This window comes from Meriones unguiculatus, chromosome 6 (genome assembly GCF_030254825.1).
Source record: "Meriones unguiculatus strain TT.TT164.6M chromosome 6, Bangor_MerUng_6.1, whole genome shotgun sequence".
Classification (NCBI taxonomy): domain Eukaryota; kingdom Metazoa; phylum Chordata; class Mammalia; order Rodentia; family Muridae; genus Meriones; species Meriones unguiculatus.
This window is the reverse complement of record NC_083354.1, coordinates 15,811,306-15,828,986: the sequence shown is the minus strand read 5'-3', so window position 1 is coordinate 15,828,986 and position 17,681 is coordinate 15,811,306. Positions and strand designations below refer to the sequence as shown.

Sequence of the window (17,681 nt, the reverse complement as noted above, 5' to 3'; positions counted from 1 at the left end):
CCAGAGATCCACCTTCCACTGGCCAGGAAGCTGAGGGGTCCTCATCCCTCTATTCCATTCTTGATACAGTCCACTATTAGTTAATCACACCTAGTCAGAAAACCAGCCAGGATTTCTTGTTATGCTTAGACCTCCAATCCCCACACTACGTAGGAATAGGAACTAAGCAGGCTGTCAGTCACTGAAAGACAAAACTCACAGTGACAGGGTTAACCAAATTAACATTGAAGGATTTAGGAGCTGAAACTTGTGTGATATCCAAAACCTTTAGCCTAGCCTCTTCTCTTCATTCTGCTGCCTGCTGTCTGGCCTTGTGAGGTGACTCATCCAGATTGTCCCTGGTATGTCAATACAGGCTTGCAAGATTATGAAGCTGCACTTAAGATCGACTCAACCAACACAGTTGTACAAAACGATGCGGAGAGGATTCGGAATATAATTCAGGGGACCGCACTGAAGGCTCATGACTAGACACAGGAGACTCTGTTAGTACCCTCGCTGCAAAGAGCCAAGCACTAGAAGGCCTTTGGAAATGCAGTGCCCGAGGAACCCTATCTAAAGTGAGAATGGCCCATCTCGCTGCCTTGATCCAGGTACTGGGAAGGCAGAGGCAGGCAGGTCACTGGAGTTCGAGGCCAGCCTCTCCTACAAAGGAGCTCTGCGCCAGCCAGACTACACACTGAGACCAAAACAAGACACAGAGAATGTTCTGTTTTAGTTCTTGGTATTAGCACAAGGCTTGCTTGGGCTTTGATGTTGCTGTTCTGAACTGCCCTTGCTCTTGTAATTAAGTTATTGCTGTTGGGGTCTCCAGGGTAACTACTGAGGAATCAATAGAATAGATTGTGCTTATGAAGTATTTTAGTATATTAAATATAGAATTTCATTCTGAATTATTGGCTTTGGTATAACATAGAGACTATTTTTAGTCATTTAAAGATACACAGAACCATATTTTTTTCTTTATATTATTTGTTGTTTGAGGCTAGACCAGTTAGAGTTAGAGTGTAATGATGTGTTGAATACCAAGCCTGGGTCTGCTGGACAAAAGGATGTAGAATTACAGGCTAGCCTGGGCTACATAGTGAAACTGTCTCAAGAAAAAAATGAATAAATAAACAAAACAACAACAGAAAAAAACAGTTATTTGAAAACATTTTTATTTATAAGAGATTTATTTACTTTTATGTGTCTAGGTGTTTTGTCTGTGTGAATATACATCACTGGTGTATATAGCACCTGCAGAGGCCAGAAGAGGGCATCAGGTCTTCTGGAACCAGAGTTACAGATAGTTGTGAGCTGCTGTGTGAGTGCTGGGAATTGAACCCAGGTCCTCTGGCAGAGCAGTCAGTGTTCTTAACCACTGAATCATCTCTCCAGTACCAAAATCTTATTTTGAACTTAGCTATCATCTGTTGTTGAAAACAGAACCGAGCAAGGCCTTGTGTCCAGCCTTGGTTTCAGGCCCTTGGTCCCAGCACTCCTGACAGAATGGAAATGCCTTCCAGGTCAGCCTGGGCCACATAGCAAGACTGAGTCTCAATAAAAACAACCAAGGGGCTGGTGAGATGGCGCAGTGGTTAAGAACACTCGCAGCTTTTCCACAAGACTCGAATTCATTCCTAACTCCCACACTGGGTGTCTCATAACCACTTGCAACTCCAGCTTCAGACGATCTGATGCCTTTGGCTTCTCTGGGCACTATTGCTTTGAGGGGGGCGTGTCCTGCTTGGGGTTTAATCATAAAGACATGGAGACATTTGTGTAGTATAAGCTTGTTAGTCTTTTTGCAGGGGACAACCTCCTGAGCTAGCTAGCTATGCAGACACAACCCAGCTCCCCTTCCAATTGTCCCCACTGTGTGGCTCTCCTCCCCACTACATTCCTTTCCCAGCTCCTGCCTCCAGCTCCATATTCATCAAGAGCCATCCTTCCTGTCCAAAAAGTCCTTTTATTAGCACAGTGGGAGAGGTTTCACAGCTTATTCTGAACCAGTCAGCAGCAGGAATACACCCTGCCCATCTCTTAGTGCCAAGAGAGGTGAGGGCTATCTCACCTCTCCCATGACAGCTTGCCTTCATTTTTAAAGATTTATTTATTTTTATTATTTATACAGTGTTCTGCCTGCATATGCACCAGACCTTATTATAGATGGTTATGAGGCACGATGTGGTTGCTGGGAACTGAACTCAGGACCTTTGGAAGAACAGGCAGTGCTCTTAATCTCTGAGCCATCTCTCCAGCCCCTTTTGACAGCTTGCCTTTTAACATGATAATCTCAGATAATTTCTGTTCACACCTTTTTAGGCAGGTGAGGAGGTGACAAACATTTATGTGCAGAAAGCAGGTGTTGTGGGCTATAGAAATGGCAATATCACATATCCTGCCAGCACCTGGGGCTGCTACACAGCAGTTAACAATCGAGAATACAGGCACACACCTTCATAGTTGATGCAGCATGTGTTGGGGGTAGGTTACTCCAACAGAGCGCAAACTCACATGGCACACACACAGTAAAAATAAATCTTTAAAAAACTTCATCCCAACAAAAGTTAAAACATTTAGTTTGCAGATTTTGATGTTTCGTGATAGGGTCTCACTTTGTAGTTCAGGTTGGCCTGGAACTCATGGTGGTCCTCCTGTTTTAGCCTTACCAATGCTGGAATTACTAACATATACTAGAGCCATGCGGTGGTAGTGCTCACCTTTAATCCCAGCACTCAGGAGGCAGAGGAAGGTGCACCCCTGGGAGTTAAAAGCCAGCCTGATCTACAGAGCTAGTTCCAGGACAGCCAGGGCTACACAAAGAAACCCAGTCTCCAAAAACCAAAGCCAAAACAAAGTGAAACAACTAACCAGCCAACCAACCAAACATCCTGGAGCCAGGTGTGGTGTGGTGATTCACACCTCTGAACTTAGGAGGCTGAGGCAGAAAGGTCCACACATATCTAAGGCCAAACCCTGGCTGTGGTAGAGTCTGTCTCAAAAACAAACACTGTTAGCATACAGGCAGTTCCACTGGCCTGCTCTCGAGGACCTAGCAGCTGCTGACATCATCACCTGCCACTTGCAGGTGTGTGCTGCAGACAAAAGGACCACCAGCCACCCCAGATCTCTCCTGTGTTTCCCCCCCTCTCCCTCTGCACCCTCTTTCTACCCCCTCTTTCGTGCTCATGGCTTTATCTGTGTTCCCTGGCTGTCTGCCTCTATCTCTTCCCCAGGTCCTCACTCCTCTCCCCTCCCCAATAAACCTCTTTTGTATCATATCTGTTGCATAGTGTAATTTCTCAGAGGTATACCTTTTATGCCCAGATCTTAAGGTCCCCAAAGACCACTAGGAGCCGGACCATATATGCAAGAGCAAAGAGCTGTATTCGGGCTTAAGCTCAGTCTCTCCAACATTACCAATGCGGTGGATGAGGAGAGGAGAGCCCTGAGCAGCTGTATGGCAGGTTTTTTCATTGGGGTTTGAGGAAGGACAGGGAATTTCTGGTATAACAGTTACAAGATTGGGTGACATTCAGCAAGAGCAAACTTGTTACAAAGTTATTGACTAACTAACATACATTGAGCCAGCTATCTATAGACCTCAGGAATATTAGGTATTTTCTGTGCCTGAAATGTTCCACTACAAGGTTGGTGGACTGCTCAGCACAGATGCCCTGCCCTGAGATAAGATACCTTCCTATTCTTGTCGTTATCCTCAGGCTGTTCCTTGAGCAGTGAATCTTATGACCTTGTTTCTGGAATTGGTAACTTATGGCGGCCTAGTTCCTGGTGACCTTGGGGTGGGGTCATTGGTTCCTGGTGAATTTTGGGTGACCTTGTTTAGGCCTAGTTCCTGGGGACCTTCGAGGGTATCAGGCCTGGTTCTCTCACACCGTGGCACAAACCCCACAATGCACCTCCTCGCTGCATTATATTCCATAACACACGCAATCAAAACAAAGCTGGGAAAAATGAAAGTAAAAACGTGCATGCCACTTTACTGGTTAGATTACAGATGGCTTTTTCTTTTTGTCGAGACAGGGTCTCACTTTGCAGTCCAGGTGAGCTTTGAACTCACTATATAGATCTAGGCTGGCATCAAACTCATGGTGAGACACCTGCCTCAGCCTCCTTAGTGCTAACAGTCCCTATGCCCAGCTCAGTTCACACGTCTTGATTGTCTGTGACTCTAGAATCTGGCAACACTTCAGAGTAGAGTCAGCTGGGCCCGGGTGCTGGTTCGGTGGAGAGAATCTGGGAGAGGCAGAAACAAGGGCAGGTTGGTCATTGCAGGATGGCTTTTCTGTGAGAGGTGAGGACAGGGAGAGGAAACAGGGAAGGAAAGCTTCGTGATATGCCCAGGGAAGGGTGGCAGCTTTGGGACTGTGGTCTTTCTGGCCTTGCTTGACAGGTGAAATAGCATCTTGGTGTCTGAGTGGCAAGTGGACTGTTGGTACCGGTGGCTCTGCTTTGGTTTTCAGTGTGGCCCGCTGGACCACAGGAGCAGACACACCCTCAGCAGGAGGCCTCCCGTAATTCCGTCTTCCTCATCTGAAGACAGGGCCTTCACAAGGCCTCCTGCGTTGCTAAGCAAGTGCTCTTCCAGCTGGCTCTATCCGCAACCTCCATGAGTTTCCTATACTATGATAGTACCCAAACATCAGTCGTATTTCACAGCCTTGTCCTGAGGAAAGGTTTTCTAGTGAGACTGTATTCTGTAACATCAAATAAGCCTGCAAAGAGGGGCTGTTAGCCTAGCACGCCGCGCCTCTTCTGTGGCGAAGGATGTAAGGCACAGCTGCATGTTCAAAGGTCCCTGCAGAGCCCTGATCCACCTCTGGGAGCAAGTTCACACTAGCTGAGCTCAGAAGACCCAATAGAACAGTGCTGACTGCTGTTCAAATTGCCGGAGCAGATTCCTTTCTTGAAGACTCCCCTACTCTCAGAGTTCGCTAATAAATTTATATGCCCTCTACTATAAAAGTAAAAAACCTACAGAAGATTCTTCTTATGGACTCAGCCCCTACAAGTCCCAGTAGACAAGAGACTAAAGATTAAGCTGGGCGTGGTTGTGCACACTTGAAGTCCCAGAACTTGGGAGTTTGAGGCAGGCAGATTGCCTTGAGTGTAGACCAGCCTGGGCTACCTCACAAGACCCTCTCTCAGATGAGACGGGATAAGGGACAGAGATGGAGGGACTGGCTGAACATTAACGTGGAAATACTGACTCACTCATAGTAAGATCTAGTCCTCAAACCCAGGCTGCCTTATCCGACCTTCCCACAGATCCAGCAGAGCAAGCCCCGACAACCTTAAAGAACCTAGATGGAAACTGCCGTGTTCCCCTGACCTGACCATAGGCGAGGAAGCAGCTGCATGGCCCAAAGTGGCTAGGTTCTGTCTGGACGCTCAGGGCTTGCCCCTGCTCTAATATTTTTAGCTAAGGTTTTTGTTGTTTTTTGTTTTTTTTTGGGTGGGGATGGGGTGGGGAATAGCAGAGCAAGGAATCAGATGTAGGCCCCTTGTGCAAGCCAGGAAGCCTACTGCTGAGTCACATCCTCTGCCGATGATTTATCTTTACAGAAAATAACAAACTTGATGTTATTGTTTCACAGGTTATTTTATCCCATCTTTATTGACATGAAGAGAAAAGAGCTTTGGAGATAATGAGTGAAGTTTTGGTTTTTCCTCCCCACCTGTCCCCTGGCGGGTAGTACTGTCTGGACCAGTCAGCTGTCGGGTTAGTGTTAGTGGTTTGGTTTTGGTTTTTAAAGCAAACAAACATCAACAGGAAAAAAAGACCTTTGGAAAATTGCTTTTTTTTTTTCTTAATAGACTCCATTTTTTTCTGTGTGTGTACATATATGTGGTATATGTGTATGTCCATATATATATATATGCATATGTGTGTATCTGTGAGAGTATGGGAAAGCCAGAAGTGGATGCTGAGTGTCTAGCTCTCCACCCTGTTTTTTTTGACACAGAGTCTGTCACTGAACCTGAAGGTCATGGATTTGGCTCAAAAGACCTAGCTGGGGACCCAGCAGTCTGCCTACCACCCATGCCCCGGCGAGGGAGTTACAGGCGTGGCCTGCCATATTGCCTTTTACCTGGATTCCCATGACCTATAGTCAGGCCCTCCTGTGTTTGTGTATGTGTGTGCGCACACACGCAGGTGTACCCCTGAGCAGCCTAGTGTGGTATGGAGGTCAAGACGGCTTTTAGGAGTCAGTTCTCCTGTTTCACTGTGTGGGGCTCCAGTACAAACACCTATACTTAATGAACGACTCTCTGGCCCCTCTGTAGTCATTTTGGATGGAGGATGGGCTAGCTCGGTAGAAGCAATGCACACAGGCTGGTCTTGAATTCCTGGCAATCCTCCTGCCTTATCCTTCCAAGTACTGGGGTTTTAGGTGTGGGTCACCATGCCCAGCTATCATACTTGTGTTTGGCTTTTTGAGATAGGCCTCACCCTGTAGTCCCAGCTGGTCAGGAACTCACTTTGTAATCCAGTGGCCTCAAATGTGCAATCCTGTTGCCTCAGCTTCCTGAGTGCTGGGTTCATGTGAGCCAGCAGGCTACGGGGCCATGCTCCTTTCTCTTCGTAAGTACATTTCGTATCACTTGCTATGATGAAAGTCCCTTGCAGCTTATGGGGATCCATGATCGTTGGGTAAGCCAGCCAAGAACTTGACCAACTAGGCCAAAAACAATGATTCAAGTGGCTCCTGAGAAAATGCTCCAATGTGAAAATAGTTTGCTGATGTTTTTAGTTACAGAACAAAAAAAGCCACGAATCCACACTTTTTTTATTTTTGGCTTTTTGAGACAGGATTTCTTTGTGTAATCCTGACTGTCTTCAACTGAGATCCGCCTGCCCCTGCCTCCAAAGTGCTAGGATTAAAGGTGTGTTCCACGACCACCTGACATTCCAGGCACTTTTCAATGCATTGGTGAGAATGGCAGGTCACAGTAAATCAAGGAAACCTATGTGCCTCAGATGCCATCTGAAATGTTCTTAGCTGCTGGGTTGTTAGAAGCCAGTAGCCTGCTGAATTAGTGCCTTCCAAAGGTATGACTACCTCAGACACAGAGCTGGAATGAATGGGTATTTAGGGCACTAGAGATAGCCCCAAAGATTGTTTCTAGATCTGTTACATTCCAAATCAATCAACCTTTAAAATTCTTTTAACAAGAAGTGTGACCTTTCCTGGGAACTTCAGTTCATATAAGTTGTCTGGGGCAAGGCCTCACTGAATTGATCAGGCTGGCTTTGAACTTGCTATTCTCTTGCCTCTGCCTCCTGAATGGTTGTTATAGGCCTGTGCCACGAGATCTGACTGTATTTGGTTTTTGGTAGTGTAGACATAGGCAAGACGTGGGCTAGTTTATTATAAAGTGGGGTACCCTCAAGTGGGTCTTGTTGCTTTTGGAAAGAATTTTACTACGTAGCCCAGGTTGGCCCTGAGATTCTGGTCCTCATGCCTAAGTCTGTAGTACTTAGGGTACAATGTTCCCCAGCATGTCTAGCTTTGTATACTTTTGCAGGTTTATTTTTTATTTTTAATTGTGTGTGTGTGTGGGGGGGTACATACGTGCGAATACGGATGCCCTCAGAGACCAAAGGCATGGGATCCCTGGGGAGCTGGAATTACAGGACAATGAGTTCCTTCCCCCTTCTCCTGTGATGCTGGGGACCAAATGAGCAGTCTACCCCTAACTGCTGAGCCAGCTTTCCTGCCCCTGAACACCTGTTTGTTTATAGGACAAGGTGCTTTACATCTGGAGGCTAAGGTGCTTCTAGACTAATGGAGAATTCTAGGTTAGCAGGACTGTAGAGTGAGAGCCTTCTTCTAACATGAAAAAAATGGAGTCACTCTTAGTAAGTTATCAGTTAAAATTTTTTATTTCTTAAAAGTGTTTTTAGAACATGTCTTCATGTCTTTTTAAAGTTAAGAGTCTTCATTAAAATCATTTCTTGTTCACATTAGGTATTCTAGACTTTAAGCTAACACCCTGAAGGACATTTTCTCTTCAGGTGCCAGGAGGCTATGGTTTCATAGAGTGTGTTGAAAATTAGGAAAATCGATGCCTCTGGTTCTGTCAGGGGCAGTGTTTAGGCCGTTGTTTTGATAGAACCCAGTTGTTCTGATGCGGTTTGTGAACATTTGCTCCTGTGGATTGTACCTGCAGGGAAAGAACTCGGGCTTGGGTGAGAATGCCCCGTACTGGCTGGAATTGGTTTTGTATATAATCATCTGGGGTTTGGACAGTGAAGTAGCTGTGTGCAGTGTCTTGGGGTCCAACATACAGGAAAACACAGGGTTGCCAGGGTTCACACACGGAGCCAGTGGTTCAGGTTTCATTTCTGCATCCAAAGTCAAACTATTTTTATTTTCCTAAAAGGAAAAAAACAAAAACAAACAAACAAACAAAAAAACACCCTCAGTTACACAGGAGGGGACTTGGCCTATTCCCCTCATCTTGGCTGGCCTGGCGTTCACTATGTAGACCAGGCTGTTCCAGAACTCACTAAGATTTGCCTGCCTCTCTAGTGCTGGAATTCAAGTCTAGGGCCACCAAACCTGGCTCTTTCTCTCTCTTTAGTTAAAGTGCCTCAGGTGGCCCTGGGTAGCCTAAAACTCTGTATGTAGCTGCAGATGACCTTGAACTTCTGATCATTCTGCCTTCAACTTTCCAAGCAGTAGCATCATGGCATGCACCATCACATCTGACTGTATTTTACTTAATCATTTAAACCCTTTGGCCAGTGCAACTTAAAAAGCCACCAGAATTATAGGCTTTGCTACTGAGTCATCTAGGAAGACCTCTGTCCTGAGTGGCCCTAGCCACTCCAAGTGTATGCTGCTGTCCTGACATGTCTCTCCCCGTCTCTTAGTGTCTATGATGCAGCCTGTCCTGAATGTTTCCTAATAAACCTTATGTTTATTGCTTTAGTCTTTATACTTAACCCCTGAAACTCTTTTTGCACCAGTCAGTAATCTCTGTCACTCAGGAGGTCTCTAGAAAGAACCCATGCTGCTTTATCCGGCAGAGTGCTGCTGTCTCCCACTGCTATTGTCACACTCAATCTTTTTCTGGTTCTTTGAAACAGTGTCTCAGTCTGTGGCCCAGACTGGCTTTGAACTCAAGGAACTACTACTGCTCAGCTTCCCGAGTGCTGGCATTGCAGGTTTGTGCCACCATGCTTGGCTACGAAATTCCTTGGACTAGCTCCATAACTTTTTTTTTTAAATATAAACCTACATAGTTAAAAATGAGGCTGTTTCATACTGTGGTTTACTAGTATAAACTGATGTACTCTAAAGTAGTACTGAGGTGACAGGCATTCCTGTCTAATTTTTCTGTGTTTTTTTTTTTTTTTTTTTTTGAGACGAGGTTTCTCTGTGTAGCTCTGGCTGTCCTGGGCTCACTTTGTAGACCAGGCTGGCCTCAAACTCACAGAGATCCAACTGTCTCTGCCTCCCTGAGTGCTTGGGATTAAGGGCATTGGCCACCATGCCCTGCTGTCTTTGCCTAAATCTTTGATGCTCCCCCATTCCTTCAGGGGCTCCAAGACAATAACCTTTGCAGGATGCCAGTTCTAGGGGAAGCAGCTAGAAGAGAATTTTTACAGACTCTTGAATTTTTACAGATCTCTAGAAAGGTGTGGTGGCACCAAAGGCCGCCTGTGAGAGGTAGAGGGGTTGCTAGGAGTTCAAGGGCAGTCAGCCAAGGGAGTGAGACCCTTTCAACCTAATGCTTTTTTGAGTTTCTTCTATATATTTTTCCCTCCTTGCTTCTCTTTCCCTTTTCTTTCTAGGTAAGGAACTCAGGAGAGAAGCATATGTACATTTAGCTTTCTGCCAAAGGCAAGTCTTTTCTTTTGCAGCAAGTCCCTCTGGTCTCAAGGGCTCACTGTGGGTGGCCTACTTTCATCTCCCACCCTCAGCAGAGAATTTCCTGGAGAAACTGTAATCCTTAGGGCTTCTCTGACAGTTCTAGGACTGTAGGCCTGTGCCACCATGCCCTGCTAGCCAGGTTCTGGATAGCATGGCTGAGTTGTTTCTCAATCCCAGAGTTCTTTTAGTGTCTAGGATTCAGTTTTGGAACGTTAAGTTAAAAATCTGAAAATTTAGGGGCTGAGAATGTCATTTAGTTGGTAGGCTGCTTGTCCAACATACAGAGAGGCCCTGGAGTCTATCTCCCACACCACATGAACTGGTATGACAGCTCATACCAGTAATCACAGAGGATTAGAAGGGCCATCCTCACACAGAGAGATAGAGGCCATCCTGCATACAGGAACCACTGTCTCAAAAAAAAAATTAGAAATTGGAATACTAGGAAAGTGTGGTGTAAGGCAGGAACTTCCGTCTAGATGCAACCCACTGGAAAAATGGCTAAAACACCAACAAAACCCAAACCGCCCATTTGGGATTAACTTGAAGGCAAGTTGAATGAAAACATTAAAATGGTGGATGATTTTTTTTTTTTTTTTGAGACAGGCCCAAACTCCTGACAATCTTCCTGCCTCATAGTGCTGGGATTCTATGTCTGGGCCACCATGCCTAGCCACACCATGGGCTACCTTTGGCTATTACTATCCCCTTCAGTTACTGAGGTCTCCAGTTTTCATCCAATCACCTATGCTACTACTGGCCCTAAACTGAAATCACCCTCAGCTCTAGATTTAATTGTGTTAAAAAGTTACTTCAAATAATGCAAATCACTGGATGACTTATCTACTACCAAAGCAGGGGGGATGATGCTATCTCTTTACATCTTTGAGTAACTGAAGATGTTTGTACATAACCAAAGTAAGAACCACTTTATCCCCACTCATTGTAAAAGCAGCTTTGTTATTTGAATTTTAGCCCATTCAAGGAGTTCTAAGAGCAGAGTGTGATGGCTTAGGTATGTAATCCCAATACTTGGGAAGAAGAGCCAAGAGGTTCTGGTGTTCAATGCCAGCTACACAGAAAATTTGAAGTCAGCCTGAGCTACTCTGAAAGGCTCTGTCTCAAAAAACCACCACCCCAAATTCCCCTCTCACCCAACTATTCCTCCTTCATAGAGTGCTTTCCTAGCATGTGTGAGACTTGTGTTTTAATCCCTGGTTTTAGCAACACAAACAACAGATCTAATTGTGAAACCAGCTTTCGCCCAACATCAGCTTTTTGAATGTTTTCCTTTATAATTTACTCATTACCCATGTTGGGCACAGAGTAAAGTTAACTTTTCTCTGGTGTGAGTTCACTGTGTTTCCCCCTCTCCCATCCTTTTAGACGAGGCATACTATAAAAGACAAAAATGAAGGTACTTCAGCTGGGAAGTGCAGTTCAGTAGTATGGCGGTTGCCTAGCATGCACAAGGCCCTGGGTTCGGGCTCTACGTCTGCAAATAGATAAGCAAAATAAAAACCATCCAGGTCAAAACCATCACCAGACAGTTTGCATTGAGGTGCTTTGCTGCCTTTATACCTTCACAGCAATGATTATGGTGGATGATGCACTTACAGCTGTAAATGTAAAAGCTTCGTGACTAGGTTACTTCGTGAATGGGAGTAGATGGTGCCTAAAACACTATTATGAATTCGACTTTCAAAAGCATCTAGCCCTCCGCCCAAACCCACCAAGTCAGAGTCGATCTTTTTCTCCTTCCCCTCCATCTCTTCGGCCAAAGCAGTTCTTTCTTGATAGCGAGAAGTCTTGCCGAGGGCGCAGGGTCCGCTCTTCTCACCGAACAGACAGAAAGCAGCAGCGAGGACGAAGCCAGGCGACCCTCGTCTCCTAAACCCGACAGATCTGGGGAGTGCGAGGGTAGGTGGAAACCCTCTTCCAGTGTGTCACCCTGTCTCCATGACAACCGGCTGCAGGCGTGGGAGCCCGGATGTTGTGGGGATCCGCGGTCGCCCCGCCCAGCTTCCGGCAGCCTCCAGGCGGCGGGCCGCATGTATTTTTGGGAATCGTAGTTTTTTTCTCCCGCCGCTGGTTGGCGGGAGGCTTAGTAGAAACTCCAAGTCCCGGCATCCCCCGCGGCGCCGCGCCAGCCGCCACTTCCCCGCTGCAGACGCCCGCGAGCAGGTTGTTTTTATGAGGCGTCACTGGCGTCTGGAGCTCGGACGCCGCCACGGTGACAACCGGTGCGGTCGGGCGGAGGAGGCGGTGCCGTCGGGTAGGCCCCCGGGGCGCAGGGCGGGCGGGCGGACGGGACGGGTTGCAACTCGCGCCCTCGGAAGCAGTGCCAGGAGGCTGTCTCCTGGTGGGCACCTCGGTCCTCCCGCGCTGCTGCGACCTCGGGTGGAGGGCGCGACCTGGCGGGTGTGAGGCGCGGGCTCGCGGGCAGCCCCGCAAGCTCCGAGCTGGGCGCACTGGGATTCCGGTGCGGCTGCATCCCTGTGCCGAGATGCCGTGCGTCACCCTGCGGCCGCGCCGAGGTCCCGGGTGTCAGAAATAGAAAAGTGCCAGCGCGCAGCGCAGAGAGGTTCGCTCCCGCGCAGCCCCGAAGCTGTTTCACCACCACCCCTTCCCTTTTCTCCGCCTGTTCTTCACCTTTCCCCTCCAGGGCCTCCCCAGCGTCGGTCAAGATCTCGGGCTTGTCCTAAGTAGCAGCTGCGTGTTCGCCGGTCGCGTTAACCTTTCTTTTGTCCCAACTCTGCCAGGAGCAGCGCCGGAGTTCTAGATCTCAGCCGGCTGGGCTGTTTTGTTGTGGGGTGAACCAAGCACTCACCATTCTATCCTGCTTTTGCTTTATTAAGCATATGGCATATGGAGCTGCTTGTACCCAGAATGGGCAACCAGTTTATTACTCTCGACTAGGAGTGCTTTGTAGTCTTATAGCAAGGTCACGTAATGCTTGAAATATAAGCACTGTCTGTCCAAGCTTAGAATCCCAATTTTTTTCTTTCTTTCGTTTTTTGTTTGTTTGGTTTTGGGGTTGGTTGGTTGGTTGGTTGCTTGGTTTTTTGAGGTAGGGTTTTTCTGTGTAGCTCAGTAGGCCTAGCTGGCCTCAGACACAGAAATCCCCTTGCCTCTACCTTCCGAGTGCACCAAACAACTTTTAGGTTCCAATTTTAATAGGCCTCAGATTTCTCGGGGGATGTTTATCACATATAGCTGGTGTGAATAGTTTACCATTCTGACAAGCTAAAGTCACAGAGGAACTGAGGAGGTTATAGGTGAGTTAATGCTCATAAATGCTTTCGGCGTTTTTTCTTGCTTTGTAGTTCTCTGACTGCCCTGGTTCTACTTAAAGAGTCCAGGTTAGACCTGGGAGTTCCTTTGCTTATCATAGTTGAGTACTGCCAAGCCCTGCTGTAAATGCTGTTTTAACCATGTTCCATTAAAGTTGGAATTCCAGTCAAATGTGGCACCCCAGACATTTAGAATCAGAAGCAGAAGGATGTCAAGTTTGAGACCAACCTGGCCAATATAGTGAGGCCGTATTCCCGTATAAAAAGGTCTGAGAATGTAGTTCTTTGGTGCAGTGCTTAATGTATGTGAGGCCCTGGGTGCGGGTTCAGTCTTCAGGATGATCAAAAACAAACCATAGAACCAGTTTTGTACTCTAAATCAAGCAGACAATTATATTTTCATTGAAAATAGAGTTCAGAGAATATTTAGCTAAGAAAGTGATTATATAGGGGTCTGGAGAGATGGCTTAGAGGTTAAGAGCACTGTCTGCTCTTCAAAGGTCTTGAGTTCAATTCCCAGCAACCACATGGTGGCTCACAACCATCTGTAATGAGATCTGCTGCCCTCTTCTGGGGCATGCAGGCCGAGCACTGTATACATAATAAAATAAATAAATCTTTTTTAAACTAAAGGGATTATCTAGGAGGTGATTACCTAGGTGACTTCTTTCCGAGGAGGGCATGGTGCAGCCACTTCCGCCCACCGATGGCATCTTTTTTAAAGGCTAATTTTTGTGTGTTTTGCCTGCAATCGTTTAAGGATAGCATGTGCACGCAGTGGAGGCCAGAAGAGTGACATCTGATGTGGGTGCTGGGAACTGTACTCCTAGCCCGTGCTTTCAACCACTGAGCTATTTCTTTAGGCCTGGAAACTTTAAAGACAGCGTCTCATATAGCCCAGGGCAGCTGCCAATTGGCTAGGTAGCCTTGAATTCTTACTACTCTTGCCTTTATTATCTCTGGATTCTTTAAGTATAACTTCCAAAAGTAAATGGGCTGGCAAGATGTCTCAGTGGGTCAGGGTCTGCCATCTGAGGTTCTTCTCTAGAACCCACAAGGTAGAGACAACTGACTCCCATGAATTTCTCCACTGACCTCCACACACATCCGCACAGACATGGAGAAGTGGGGGTGCTGGGTTTGGGGCTCAAAATTTAAAAGTAAATAAACAAGCTGATATGGTAGCCTAGGTCTATAATGTAGTTTAGGAGGCCTAGGCAGAACATTTGAAGTTTTAAGGCTAGTCTGGGCTACCTAGCAAGATCCAGTTTCAGAAAAAGACAAAGCAGCAGCGTCCAAGCAGGGTGGCTGGGCAGGTGGTGAACACTGTGATTGCAGCGCTCAGGAGGCAGGCCTGGGTTTTCAGGGTCAGACCTTACCTCAGAAACCAAATCAGGAAGAAAACAAAAACCAAAACATATGTCGGAGTGACAACAAAAGAAACTAAACTACAATCCTTGTTATACTAAATTCACAAACTATATATGAATTTAAATGGAAATAATTTTTGGGAGAAGGGACAAAAGATAAATTAGTTATCTGGAAAGAATAAAAAGCATCTTAACTTTGTTTTGTTTTTGTTTTTAGAGACAGGGTTTTTCAGTATAGCCTTGGCTGTCCTGGACTTACTTTGTAGACCAGGCTGAACTCAGAGATCTGCCTGCTTCTGACTCCTAAGTGCTGGGATTAAAGGTTCAGAGACAGAGTTTAGTCCTGTAATACATAAGGATTCCATGTAACTAATATATTTAACATTTTTGTTATTGTTTGTTTTGTTTCATTTAGGTTTTTAGGAAGGGTATTTAATGTGTGAAAAGTCATTGAAGAGTCAGTAGGGTTTTCTGTGAAAGCTTGAGAAAGTAACATGAATTGCAGTTTTGAGAATAAAGTCTAATTTTTCTTTTGCTCTTTTTTGTTTTTTAATATTTTCATGTGTATGGGGTGTTTTGTTTACATGTACATCTGTGCCAGAAGAGGGCATTAGATCTCCTGGAACTGGAGTTACAGTGAGCTGCTGTGCTATACTGGAATTTGAACTAGTTCCTCTGCAAGAGCAGCTAGTGCTCTTAACCACTAAGCTGTCTCTCTAGTTTCATCTAACTTTTCTTAGTGCTTGTCACTGAGCTACTCACCTCTTGCTTGAATTCATATTGCCTATGAGCTCCAGAGAGCCTTGCAGAGGTAAACAGTGACTAGTGTAACTGAGCTTCAGAGGCTTTCCTTTGGAAGGTTGGGAATAACAGCTGCTCACCTTCAGCTCTGTGAAGATGGACTTGGGTATACAATTGAAATCATGACAGGCTTATTTCTATGTAACATTATTAGCCTTTGTAAGTGACATATGAAACAGTCCATGTTGGGAGTGATGGCAAGCTATGTGTATTTTTTGGTGCCTAATTTTGGTGAAGAAATATCCAAGGCTTCATTTGACTTCTTGGTAGAGCTAGGTGGTATGTTCTGGTTTGATGACCAGCTGGTTCGCTTCCTCACTGTGACTTTGCTCTTCTGTATTAAAAGACCTGGAATTGTAAGATAGTGAGTGACCTGTGGTGAGGCCTTTTTTGTTTGTCTTGGTCTCACATTTATACCTATTCGAGGTCCTTCGTATGATTTCATATGAAGTGGCTTCTTTTAATGTTGCCCTCTGAAGCAGCGAGACCCTACTGAGTCTGAAATCCTTCTAACAGATGCCAGAGCCCTGGGTGGGGTGGAGATGCCTCCTTCCCAGTAGCTGGGAAAGTCAGCTACTGCTGTTAGCATCTGGCTCTGAGGTTGACCTCAAGTTAGGTTGACCAAGAACATGAATGTAAAGCAATGTTTTAGAAATTTCGTTTTGAAAGGCTTTATCTGAGTAACACAAGTATGTGAAAGTGAAGGTAAACAGATGTGTGAAATGAACTGTGGTTGCAGTGTCCGCTGTTGAAATCAGTGGACAGCTGAGGCGGATCCACATCATCCCTTAGTGCAAGTGGATGACAGTGTGGTCTCTTCCTGTCATCACATAGAAACACTAGCAAACAGCAACAAGAATGCATATGTATTACTAGCTTTTCTTTCAGTTATCAGAAATGATAACTGAGGAAATGAAAGTAAATTATCTTTTCTGTGAGAGGAACATTTAGAAGAACTAAGAAATTTAGTTTGTGTGAAAGAGATCATTGTGTGCGTGAGGGAGAAAGAGGAAGTGGGGTGGAGGGAGAGAATGCTATTAAGATAGGAAGCAAAGCCAGAACCAGATAGATTTGTAAAATGATGAAGTCACCCTGGACTCAGGGCCCAGGAGGGGCAGTGTGTAGCCTGCCCATCTTAGGTATTTGTTAACTTGAAGAAAAAAAAAAGACTTATTTGATTTTATTTTTTTTACTATGTGTGTTCCTGTGTCTGGGTATGTGCAGGTGTGTTCCCTACCCATGGACACGAGAGGCATTGGATTCCGTGGAAGCAGTTTTTTGTGAGTCACCCAGTGTGGTTGCCTGGGACTGAATTTGGGTTCTCTGGAAGAACAGTACTGATCGGTCTCTTCAGCTTCATTTGTTAGCTCTTTTAGGCTTTTTCCACATTGAGCCATTACAACCCTGGACCATCAGTGTGTTTTATAAGACTGCAAACAGCTAATGAAAGGAGGACCTTTGTGCTATAGGTAATTTCCTCTTAGTGTTTGAATCATGGTTTTCTTACTTTCAAAAATGATGTGGCTTTAGATTGAGGCTGTTTTCCTCAGATATCTGAGAGTGGTTTTTGCTTCCTGATTTGCAGAGTGTTACATCATAGAAGGAAACTTACAAAGTAATGGTCAGTAATTGCCTCACTTCTCTTGCAGAACTCATGTTCTAGATGAAAAGTTGCATTTGGTGTATGTAGCAGCAGTGCATGGATAGAATGTATTTATTCCTTTTTTTTTTTTTTTTTTCACTGAAGACAGGATTTTACTTTGTAGTCAGGCTTGCCTGGAGCTTGTGGGTAATCTTACTGCCTCTGCTTTCCTGAGTGCTGGGATTATAGTGTGCCATGCATGCCTGGCTTACATTATTTTTAGTGACAGTATTTTCCTACGTCATTTCAACTAGCAGAGTCTGCTTTTTGCAGAGAGGTTGTCTTTGCACTTACCAAGAGGATTACTATAATCAAAGACTGCAGAGGACCTTGGATCCTGTGTTGTGTGGACTCAACTCACTCAACATCCAATAGTTAACACTTTAAGGCAGCATGTTAGTGTCTTTAACTTTCTGGGAAGAAACTGCTCTTCTTAGAGATGATTGGATTTGGACTTGGCTTTCACTGTGCTTAAAACTGGCCAGTGAGTCAGTGGTAAAGTGCTTGCGTAATATGTGTAAGGAAGGCCTTAGGCTTAACTCCCCAGCACTGAAAAACAGGCCCATAGATTGGGAGTGTGATGATGAACACTCCATTTTCTTTATTTTTACTTCTTTCTTGCTTTTGGTTTTTTGTCTCAGGGTCTCAGGCCCCAACTCAGGCTAGTCTCCTAGTCTGTCTTCTC

The 17,681-nt window shown here is 45.5% G+C and overlaps 3 protein-coding genes across 8 annotated transcripts in view; 2 read left to right on the top strand and 1 right to left on the bottom strand.

Annotated features, from left to right (window-relative positions):
• The window catches only part of Dnaaf4 (dynein axonemal assembly factor 4), a 43,383-nt gene extending 37,637 nt beyond the window's left edge, over nt 1-5,746 (top strand). The window contains exon 10 of one of the 2 annotated variants that reach the window (XM_060384772.1): nt 5,604-5,746. In XM_060384772.1, coding sequence (XP_060240755.1) covers nt 5,604-5,632 — 29 coding nt within the window. In that variant the 3' untranslated portion in view covers nt 5,633-5,746. Of the gene's footprint in view, nt 1-355; nt 4,284-5,603 lie in introns of those variants that run through there. The other variant, XM_060384771.1, reaches the window with a different exon arrangement.
• A 2,129-nt stretch (nt 5,747-7,875) lies between these two features.
• Nucleotides 7,876-11,887, bottom strand: Pierce2 (piercer of microtubule wall 2). Its single transcript, XM_021637990.2, has 2 exons — nt 11,624-11,887; nt 7,876-8,387 (listed from the first exon to the last, which is right to left on the bottom strand). Exons 1-2 carry the CDS (start codon nt 11,657-11,659, stop codon nt 8,046-8,048), a joined length of 378 nt encoding a protein of 125 aa, XP_021493665.1. The 5' UTR covers nt 11,660-11,887; the 3' UTR covers nt 7,876-8,045.
• Nucleotides 11,888-12,014: 127 nt separating this feature from the next.
• Nucleotides 12,015-17,681, top strand: part of Ccpg1 (cell cycle progression 1) — a 31,335-nt gene continuing 25,668 nt past the window's right edge. For 4 of the 5 annotated variants that reach the window (XM_060384768.1, XM_021637984.2, XM_060384767.1 and 1 more), the window contains exon 1: nt 12,015-12,165. The gene's annotated coding sequence lies outside the window, so the exon portion shown is untranslated. Of the gene's footprint in view, nt 12,166-12,220; nt 12,475-17,681 lie in introns of those variants that run through there. The other variant, XM_060384766.1, reaches the window with a different exon arrangement.

What these genes read in the sequence shown, in the direction of transcription:
- Pierce2 (XM_021637990.2), bottom strand. Translation starts at nt 11,659, where the DNA reads ATGGAGGGGAAGGAGAAAAAGATCGACTCTGACTTG. An exon ending in AAAAGATCGACTCTGACTTG is followed by an intron (nt 8,388 to 11,623) that starts GTGGGTTTGGGC and finishes TTTTCCTTTTAG; the next exon opens with GAAAATAAAAATAGTTTGAC.